Below are 11,313 nucleotides of genomic sequence, written 5' to 3'. Positions count from 1 at the left end.
TGGAGTATTCACGGTATGTAGTAATTAGTACCTACCAAAAGTGGTAGGTGTGAACCTGTGAACCGGCAACAGGGTTACTGGTGACCCATTGGCTAGCCCATTTAGTCCAGTCCCACATAAGAGCTACGTGTAGCTGAATTGCTTAAAACCTTATTGTCAATAATAGAAAGGTGGCAGAACACACAATGTACTGCAGCTTGCTGCAGATGAGGCTACATAGTTGTAGTCCACTCAGAGTGCCAGTGCTGACCCCTGTCCACTGCTGAAACCACCTACAATGGGTTCGTGTGCAGCAGAACTCGCACCAAGGAGCAGTGGAAGAAAGTGTCATGGTCTGATAAATCACATTTTATTTTATATCATGTGGACAGCTGGGTGCATGTGTGTTAAAACCAAAGGAAGAGATGGCACCAGGATCCACAATGGGAAGAGGACAATGTTTTCTGATTCAAATTACACGTGATGTAAAAACATGAGTGTATTACGTTCCACATACACCACAATTGGGAAGGGAAGTCCTGGCATTCATGTGGATTTTACTTTTTAACACATACCAACTACCTAAACATTTTTGTAGACCAAGTACATCTTTCATGGCAACAGTACTCCCTAACAGCAGTGGCATCTTTTAGCAAGATAATGTATCTTGCTACATTGCAAAAATGGTTCAGGAATGGCTTGAGGAACATGACAAAGAGTTAATGGTGTTGGTTTGGCCTCCAAACTTCCCAAATCTTCATTTGATTGAGGATTTGTGGAATGTGCTGGAAAAAACAAGTCCAATCCATGGAGGCTCCACCTTGCAATTTACAGGACATAAATTATATTCTGCAAACATCATGATGCTATATACCAGAGAACACCATCAGTTGTCTTGTGGCATCAGCGCTTGCTGGGTCTATTTGGGCAGCATGAGGGAATCCTACACAATATTAGTCAGGTGGTTTTAATGTTACAGCTGATCACGTAACCTCATCATATGAAGGGAAGCAGATATGAACTCTGGAAGAATAATCTCCATCAAAATATGTAAACCTCGACATATTTTGGAGATTATTCCATAACTCTACATATAATGGTATGTGTAATTATCTTCGACCTGTAAATTTGTTTCTGCTCTTGTGCAGAACCACTTTGAATAATAAATAGATAACATCTATATAAGTATTAATGTGTTGTTGGCAATATATATATATATATATATATATATATATATATATATATATATATATATATATATATATATATATATATATATATATATATATATATATATATTCAGGTTTATAACATATTTACCTTCTCTGTAATGGCATGTTTTCTTCTTCTTTTTTCTTCAATATCTGACCATGAAACACAATTTCAGGCTGCAGAACATATCTCTACTTACCCAACTTGTTTAAACTGTTCATTTCCATCTAAAGGTGCTTTAGCTGTTGAAAAGCAAGTTTATGATTCTGCAGGCACTAATGGCACATAATGGATGATAAAAGGACATTAACAGCAACATGGGCATCAGTGACTGGTAAGCAAAAAGTCAACAACTCAGCATTTTATTTTGACATGATTATTTACGTAAGTAATATTCAAGCATAACATTTTATGTTACATGTATCCATATCTATGTGTAATGATCCTCAAGAACAAATCCTGACACATGTACTGCAATTTCATTACCCTAAAGGACTTGGTTCTGGAGCTCTGTCGTGTAAATGGCGGCTTGCCTGCAGGTTCAGAAATGCTTGCTGATCCATTCTGACATCCCTGCATATACAATACACTCAAACACACACACACACACACACACACACACACACACACACACACACACACAAAAAAAACAAAAAACAAAAAACAAAAAAAACACGTACACAAACACATGTACACACGTCATTTTAGATCAAAAGACGCAAATGCTGCCAAAATTAAGGAAAGAGGGGGGGAATATATTTACTTAAGAACGTTCACCAATGCAGTCATGAACTAACTGAAGAAAAACAAATCAAGGTGTTATTATGATGGCAATGACCATTCACCCCTTTTACTGCTCTAAGTTGCTCTTTCCCCATGAAATTCAGGAGTCGTAATTCACAACTGGAATATGTGGAACGTTATTTCACCACACTCCCTGGATATTACCACTGCTCTCTTAAAACTCTTCTTAAAATTACATTTTAATCTCCACCTGATTAAAGAACTCTGAACACACATATAAAGGACATCGGAATTATTTTTTAAAAACTGTTATTAATGAAATACGGACTCGTTATTCTGTCATACACCTACAGTGCCACCCACTGATCTAAATGAAGTGTTGTACTTTCTTATTTACCAGTATCATGTAATCAAGTAAAGGATTAACCCTCTAGGTGTTACAACTTCAAATTGAGTCATAAATTCAAGAAGAGTCTAGTTATCTTGAGTAGATATCTTGAGGCTAACCTTTAAATTATGTTGCTCTGTTCCTTATTGTGTTTGGAAAACATAACATAAAAACCAGGTAGATAAAAATATTTAATTTAATTTAATTTTATTAATCTGTACCTTTTCAATTAAGGTAGTAAGCCTGAAATTATTTGTTCAGGTAGTAATGACATTATCATGTTAGTCTTCATGTTATAATTCCTTTATGCTACGATGCAAACCAGACTCCAAGAGCACAAGGTATGCAACTGTTCAAGAATTGTTTTATTTTGTATTTTTGTATTGTATTTTTTGCTTTCTTTTGGCTCTTTCGTGTGGAGCAAGTAATCTGATCTTGTTTAGTTTGAAGACAGAAATTAATATGCTTAAATCCCAAGGTCTGCATGCAGGAAACACCCATGAGATCTTTCCTATTAAATCCAAGCTCAGTTCAGTTTTAGTTAGGAAGAGGAAGTTTTGGGAGTGTTGAAGTCAAGGACCTCTCATAAAAAGAAACAGTTTGTTTTCTCTTTGTCAAATCCTTGTTATTCTGTGCTTGTCTTAATTCAAATCACACTTGTTCTCAGTGTTACATTTTTGTTGTTTAGCAGAACTGTTTTTTTTAACAAAGATGATAATAACTGGAGGATTTTATTGTGTGGCTAGCGACAAGTGGCTCCAAGATCTTTTGCAAAAATAATGAGAGACAGGGTACATGGATGTTCTACTCAATCCCTCTCAGCCACCTCAGAGAAGTTCTCCCCTCACTCACTCAAAGTGAGATACTCACAGGTATCACAATCACCTCTATTCCAGCTTAGTGGTATGGTCTGCATTTGAAAACTATTATTTATGAAGTAAAGTTTATTTATATTTAGCTAATTATCAGACAATAAAAATGTACATTATTAAGATAAAAATGGCACATATATAATTTAAATAATGTGAAGTCTATCAGAGAATCCTTCCAGCCCTAGTTAACCTAATAATTATAGGGCAAATAATAATAATAATAATAATAATAATAAGGTAAATACTGAAGGTACAGATAAATCATTACTTGGAATCTAATGCAGACATTTTGGTTTCAAACTGTATTAATTATCATGCAAGTATGTATATTCCAAAACAACCCTCTTTCTAGGGAAAAGAATTAGTTGGTGGACATGGACATCTGCAAAGCAGCTTTGTGACAATGGCTGTTGTAAAAAGTGCTATATAAACACATTTGACTTTTTATTAAAATAATTTTTTATCAGCTAAAATCTGATTGGGGTAATTTTAGCAGACCCTATGTATCACCTCAAGATTCTCAGGAGTGTTCCAAAACTACTATAAAAAACACAGTGTATCTTAAAAAAAAAAAAAAAAAAAGTAGAGTAAACCCTTCTTAAAAAGTAGATCAGACTCTTAAGGAATAGAATCCCGAATAGAATCCCCTTCCCTGTCCTGAAAATAGTCAATGTCTGAACTTGTCGCTTCTTTGGCACAGGGCCATTTTCAAAATTAGCAGCTGGGTTTAACTGAAATCAATTATGACTGAAGTGTGGATAAATAAAACTATTATCAATGAACTTCCTGAATATTTGAGTGAAGTATACTGGAAGAGAAAGCAGAAGTGCCTCACCTTTAATTCTCCAATGTGTGTAGGGATCATCACGTTATTTACTCCCGGGACCTGCGAAGGTGGAGACGTGGGACTTAGTCTGCTTGCTGCCCCAGGTGATGCAGAACTTTTTTCAAAAGATATGGAAAGAGAGCTGTTCAACAAAAAGAAACAAAAACAGAAAGCAAAAGCAGAGATTAAAGTAAGATTAGGTTCAAGAACAGTGCAAGAATCTAATCAGGACAAATGTTGTCTTTTCCATTTACATAAAATAACATTTAAATAAATAAATGCTGTGAGTGACATGTGTTTACATCTGTATCTGTACTTACCTTACAAATTTTTGTGACGTCTCTTTTGCTGTGACTATAGTCAAATTATGATCAAAGTTTGTGCTTCCATTTTCTCTCTTAAAAACACACAGAAAATAGTTTGTAAATACAGTTTGAGTTAAGTTCAGAACTTATGTGGGATAAAGCCCAACAGCCCTGAGTCAAAACAAATCCTATAAAATCAAACTCTGGGATCAATAAAGAGTAAATTGCCTGAATCCTGAATATTTGTAGACAATAGTAGATTTCAGTTTTATAATTTATGTTCAGCATGTTAGCTGAGGCCAAATGAGGTAAACTAGACCTCCTGCAGATCTGTCTGTTAATGCTGTAGATGATTAATCGCAGTTGGCAGGTGGCAACAGAACATATCCTCACACTTCCTTGGCCTCTGACCCCAGTTCACATGATGAAACCTGTCACATTTACATTGTTTGGAGGTGCAAGCATATTAGACTGAAAGATACTCAGGAGACATGAAATCCCCCAATTGTATACTCACAGGTCAAATTTCAAAGGATTTGCTGTGAAGCATACAACTGTAATTATCAGTACCAGCTGTTTACAGCTTGTTCTGAGTAATCTTAGTTTTATTACATCACATGTGACTGTGAGCCTCTAACCATTCTTTTTTACAAGCGTGAGGAAAAAGCATTGTTATTCTTTTTAGCGGTCAAAAGGTTCTAGAGTAACTTTTTAAAAACAGATTTAAAGAAATATTTTGCACTTTATTAAAAATCCCTGAAATGAAAATGTACAGGCTAAAATTAGAAACACCTGAGAAGAAACTATCAAGTTAAACAAGCTTACATGCTTGCTGTTTTCTGATACTGGGCGAAGAGTGAAGTTATTTGAAGATAGTGGTGGAGGAGAGACATGGGTCTCTTTGCAAGACTGCATGCTCACCCTTATGTCATCATCCTTTATGTCCTCCAGCATCTCTCCCCACACCTCTCCAGTGCTGTCTCCCTGTTCTGTGGCTTCATCTCTTCCTTGATCCTCTTTCCTTTGCCTGTTCAGTGTCTCCATATGTCTCCTCCTCCGACGTTCATCTCGCATTCGTAGCATTTCCACAAAGTCCATCTGTAGCTGTTCCAGCCCTCCACTACTAGAGTCACTGTTTTCAGGAGCTGAACGCTCACTTTGGGAGAACAATAACAATATGATTAACATATGTTGCATCATAATTATCTAATATAACAAAAACAATATGTTAAAATGCTGGTTTAGACTGTATTGAACTCTGTATTGAACTCATTTGTGTCTTGATATATTCCTCACTCTAAAAATTATTATATTCATAAACATATGAATACTGTCTTAGTCTAAAATATGTATCTACATTTTGGCTTTCAGAAAGCATACACACAGCACCAACAATGATTCCATATGTCACATAATAGACCTATTATGAGAACACAGAATGCACACCTGCCTAATAACAGCTATACTTTCACAGCCACACTGTAAAATATTTCTATCTGAAACAGTTTAGTTATTGTTGACTTGAGCTCAGTCGCTTCATGCAAACATCCTTTAACTACTTTGTCAGTTCAAACAACATTAACATAGTGATCTAGAAGAGTGTTTCATTCAGAAACCAGGATGCATTTGAATTTATAGTGCTTACATAGGAATATCAGTTTGATACACAGTAATATAATTAATAGGCTGTGTTTTAAATAGACAGGACACTAATACATGCAGTTTTTTGGCTGATCTCTCACCTAGTGACTTGTGGTTCAGTTTCATCACTGGGACTGTTGTCTGGGTCCATGGTGGTGGAGCATTTTGTCTTCCTCCGCCGCTCTCGCTCTGTTTCTTCCTCATCTTCCACTGTCCATTGTTGGGCCAGCCTAAATAAATATAACTAAATATAACTAAGTAAAATAACTACAGCTATATTAGAATTATTCCCTTCAAAGTTCATTTCATGCATGAAAGTACATCTTATCAGGGTAATTATAAATGTGTAAACTGAATCATAAAGGTGGAGCACTAAGCAACAGGCCTAAACCCAGAGAACATCTTACAATATTTCCATTCGAATGATTATAGAAAATGTCATGTTTGGCACATTGAAAGTAATCTGTTCATTCATACAGGCCGTATTTGTATTTTTATCTATTGTGAAATATGTGGCAAATCTATTATCACATGGTAAGAACTGCTGGAAAATAGAATAGAATTACAGCAGTGCTGATGTGATCTAAAGGGTAATGTACTGCTGCTTTAGCAATAGCTTACAACATCTAAGGTAGTTAGCTACTCTAAGAAAAATCCTATTACTGATAACTGTGTTTCCGTCTGTGACTGTCTTAGCTGCTATTGCAGTGAGTAGCCAAAACAGCCAACAAATTAAACAGAAAAAATGAAGCATTTTGCGAACTTACGTGGACAGAGCTGACCAGTGACTCCGATTAACTGACATACTCAAACAGTAAGTAATCCTCTTTATACTTCCAGTTTAGTCTTAACGTTAACAGAAGAAATCGTGCTTGTTTTCTTTCAAGACGTCCTCAGCAGTTGCCCAAGTATATTACCATGTACACTTCCCACTCACGTTGAGGGAGACGGATCACCTGACCATAGAGGTGTTGCTAATCGCAAATGGCAAGTGAGCACAAAGTAATGCTGCTTCGTGTTGAGAAAACCGACTAGAGGAATAGGTTTTTATCCAAGAGTCCTATGTCTTTTTAACGCGATCTTTCTTTTTACGTTTTTAGAACACATTAGTTTAAAGAAGTGTATATGGCGGATTTAACCAAGTGGCCTACCCTTAAAAGCAAATAGTCAATGCAAAAAGTATTGAATGCAAGAAGTCTCGGGATAACAAAAGCATGTCTGTTTTGAGTGGAATTGTTTCACTATTTCACGAGTGAAATAAATTCTGTACTGCACAATACTAAAACATTTAATAACAAAACATTTCACATTGTCTAATAAAGCAAGGACGTTCATTTTCCGTACAGTCGTAAATTTCAGAAATAAGTTCAGTATCCTCCGTAGCTTGCTGATTCTATTTACTCTAGTATGCCACACCTTTAAAACTAAATAGAATTTGTACTTTGACCCGAGAACAATGAATCATTTATAAAGTACACATATTAAGTGTGTTAAAAAGAATATTAGAATTTTTATTTGAACAGTGATGAAATTTCTGTAGCATGAATATAGGCTTATTATAACCAGCTACTGCTCGAACCGTCTACTGTTAAAACATATTTATGCACAGGAGATATTTGAAGATGTATCTCTATCATAGAAAGACATGGACTATTAAGTTTTGGTTTTTTTTTCTGCTTCTGCTATGCACGTGACGGTGGCTGTTAAATTTTTATTCAATTTGCATTAATGCTGCATATTCCATCCAATATCAGCCAAGCAAAGAGAGATATTCTAAATGCAAATAAGAATTCAAAAGCCTAAGACTAAGCTGCCTTTACACCTAACTCTTTTCATCACACTGCAGCCTTCATATGCTAATAATTTAAAGAATATTCGCATTTGATCTGATACAAAACAACTTTTGTATTCTGAGCATGCTTTATCAAGAGAGTAAACATAACAGCTTTATTTAGATATTTATGGGTTTCATTTGATATAGAAGTTAATATAGTTCATACCACTATGATCATTCTTTGGTCATTTAAAATGGAGCAGCATAAATTTTCTTCATATTAAATAACATGTCAAACATATTAACTTTTCAAGACATGGCATTTTAGCACTGCCTGAGAAGAGAAATCTGCAGTTTAGAAGCTGATATTCAGAACTATGAATCTCCTGTAAGTCTGCCATTGGTTTACAGTTTGCAATATCTGGTCCCTTCCTCCGTTAGTATCTATAAAATCCTTTGTACATTCCAAATATATCAAATCCTTAAAAATGTGCAACTTAGTAGTTACCGGTGCAACTACAAATCAAACTAAGTCAAATTAAAATCTGTCAACAATCTTAGTTGAATCTCTCTTCAATCACTCTTTCCCCTACATGCTTATATTAAAAACAAGTGCTTTACATTTGCCTTTATTCACTGGCCACAAGTTGTGTGTTGCTCATATGAAACTTTCTGTCTTCATACACATGGGATTTATCATTGAGTATGGCATCCGCATGTCCATTTGAGCCCACAGGTAAAAATGCATGTCTTTCAAATGTTTTAAATTATGTGACAATCTGACACAGGATTGTTTTGGATTGTTTCGGATTGAAAACCAAACCCTATCCTTACCCTAGACTGAGGAAAACAGGCTCTACCTAAGTGGGTACCAATTTTATTTTGACAGTCAACATATGTATCAGTCACACTAGGATTAACTAGCAAATTACCTTTTAATCACAAATTGGCTCCACAGTCCCTCAACAACTATCCCAACAGCTAAAGACCTCTTCATCCTCAACTACACCACAGCCATAGCAACATCCTTGCAACCACCTGGCAACCACCTGGAATACCATAACAACCATTTGGTAGCACCTTAACAACCATTTATGACTCCATACCAACCACCTAACAAAACCTTAGCAACTACTTGGGACCCCAAATTACATAAATATATTTTTTAAGTTTAAAAGCATTAAACAGGATTCATTTTAATTTAAACAGCGAAGACAATATTGCAGTTTTTCAGGGCTTCAGCAGAATAACAGGATTTCACTTTACATTTTACTTAAAAGCATTTAACATCATTTAACAGTATTTTTTTAGGAGATCAATAGCCAAACAACCTTTTTCTCCAGTTTAGCTGCTTTGTCAAGCCCCTGTCTTTATTTAAGCCTACGGGTTCCTGAAGTTGGCAATGCATATTAGTGGACCTCTGAGCAGTGTGCTGTTCATTATCACTGCGCTAAGCCTACGCATTAAATATCTTGTTTTCTTTATCTCTGCATTGTAGCTTACTGACATACTTTGAATAATGGAGAATAAAGACTCCTTTACCTTACCTTGCCTCTCACTCCTTCTGTGCCACCAGCATCACACCAACATTCTGTTCTTACTATTTGTATTATTCTTATTATATTGGCTTAATAAAACCAACATTTTGTTCTTCCTATTCTTATTCTTAATTATGATGGCTTGACAAAGCCAACATTGTGTTCTTCTTATTATTATTATGTTGACTTGTCAAAGCCCACAGCCCTCTTCTCTCCATCGCTCGCTCAGCCAGAACTACAGGGATAGCCAAATAACCCCTCAGCCTCAACTACCCCACAGCCAATTACCCCTCCACTATAAATACCCCTGACAGCCAAATAGCTCTCCCAACCACAGCCTCTCAACAGCTACCACATCAACCAAATTGGCCTCAAACATTAGCCCATCAGTCATATTGCCCCTGAACCCTTATTACCGCCAACAGCTAAACAGCCCTGAAGCACAACTACCCCATGGCAAAACAACCCCTCAACATGAACTACACCTCAGATAAGTACCCCTCAAGCCTAATTAACCACATCTTGATATAGTTCTCAAGCACAATTACCTCCACAGCTAAATAACCCATAAACAACAATGACTCAGCAACTAAATAGCCCCTCATGCTCAACTATCCCATAGCCAATTACCCTTCACCACAACATACATTTACAGCAATTAGCTGATGCTTTTATCCAAAGTGACTTACAATTATGACTCAGTACAACTTGAGGGTTAAGGGCCCAACAGTGGGAACCTGGCAGTGGTGGGGCTTGAACCAGCAACCTTCTAATTACAAGTCAAGTACCTTAACCACAACTACCCCAGCAGCCCAACACCCACACCTTAATAACATGTAAAGCACAACTACTAACAGCTAAATACCCCCTCATTGTCAACTGCCCTTAGCCATAGCAACACCCTAGCAACAACAAGGAATCCATAGAAACCACTTGGTAACACTCTAGCAACTACTTGAAACTCCATAGCAACCACTTGGTAACACTCTAGCAACTACTTGAAACTCCATAGCAACCAATTAGTAACACCCTAGCATCCACTTGGGATCCATAACAAAACTGCTAGATAACACCCTAGCAACCATGTATTACTCCATAGCAATGAATTGATAACACCCTAGCAACCACCTGGTACTCCATAGCAACCACTTGGTAACACCCTAGCAACCACTTGAGACACCATAGCAACCACTTGGTAACACATAGCAAGAACTTGGGATCTATAGCAATTGTTTGGTTACACCCTTGCAACCAACTAGAACCCCATTGCAACCACTTGGTAACACCCTAGTAACCACATGGGATACCATAGCAACCACTTTTTAATGCCATAGTAACACCTTAGCAACCACTTGGAAACCCATAGCAACTGCTTGGTAATAACAGACAAAACAGAGGTACTTCTACAGCTAGGTCCTCACTCTCTAATTACTCAATGAACCTCAATGGTTTCCCAATCACATCTTCTCTAACAGTTAAAGATTTTGGAGTTATTAGGGATCCCAGTCTCTTGTTAGAAGCACATAGAAATAATACTTATTGGACTGCCTTTCTCCACCTCAGGAGCATTGCAAAGATTAGGAACATATTCTCCTCACATGATGCAGAAATGCTAATAAAGCTGCTTTGTGACAACAGCTGTTGTAAAAAGCGCTACATAAATTTGACTTTAACAGTTTCTGCTAACTATCCTTCCAGAAAACCAAGAAATCACCAGGTCTAGAAAGCTTTTACCCTTCAACACTACCAGATACAGGGATTGTTTATTTCCATATGCTAATAATCTCATTGTAATTATCTCATTGTTTGCTTCATTTGCCAACAGCTAGTACCAAATTTCTTGCATATGTCAGTACAGCATTCTAATTAAAAATATTTTCATGTTTCAAGGATTGAACATGTATGCTTCAGTTTGGAAAGTGTAACGGCTCGAGTGCCGCAGGGCACGGAACAGGACGCATGGACTCCCTTGTCTTTGACGGACGTTTATTAACACACGACGTAGACGACAAGAGTGGCACTTACACAACATTA

At 36.7% G+C, this 11,313-nt stretch overlaps 1 protein-coding gene across 3 annotated transcripts in view; it reads right to left on the bottom strand.

Annotated features, from left to right (window-relative positions):
- Positions 1–6,955, bottom strand: part of lad1 (ladinin) — a 15,039-nt gene extending 8,084 nt beyond the window's left edge. Inside the window, exons 1-7 of one of the 3 annotated variants that reach the window (XM_081704912.1) lie at positions 6,735–6,955; positions 6,069–6,197; positions 5,248–5,482; positions 4,347–4,418; positions 4,031–4,081; positions 1,678–1,764; positions 1,300–1,343 (exon numbers count right to left, since the gene is read on the bottom strand). In XM_081704912.1, coding sequence (XP_081561038.1) covers positions 1,300–1,343; positions 1,678–1,764; positions 4,031–4,081; positions 4,347–4,418; positions 5,248–5,482; positions 6,069–6,197; positions 6,735–6,772 — 656 coding nt within the window. In that variant the 5' untranslated portion in view covers positions 6,773–6,955. Of the gene's footprint in view, positions 1–1,299; positions 1,344–1,677; positions 1,765–4,030; positions 4,164–4,341; positions 4,419–5,247; positions 5,483–6,068; positions 6,198–6,734 lie in introns of all 3 variants that reach the window. The other 2 variants (XM_081704911.1, XM_035521216.2) reach the window with 2 other exon arrangements.
- Positions 6,956–11,313: the final 4,358 nt, after the last annotated feature.

The sequence above is a fragment of the Electrophorus electricus genome, chromosome 21 (assembly GCF_041902795.1).
Source record: "Electrophorus electricus isolate QZ-2024a chromosome 21, ASM4190279v1, whole genome shotgun sequence".
In the NCBI taxonomy this organism is placed as follows: domain Eukaryota; kingdom Metazoa; phylum Chordata; class Actinopteri; order Gymnotiformes; family Gymnotidae; genus Electrophorus; species Electrophorus electricus.
Note: the sequence above shows the minus strand (reverse complement) of the source record. Positions and strands in the feature narration are given on the sequence as shown.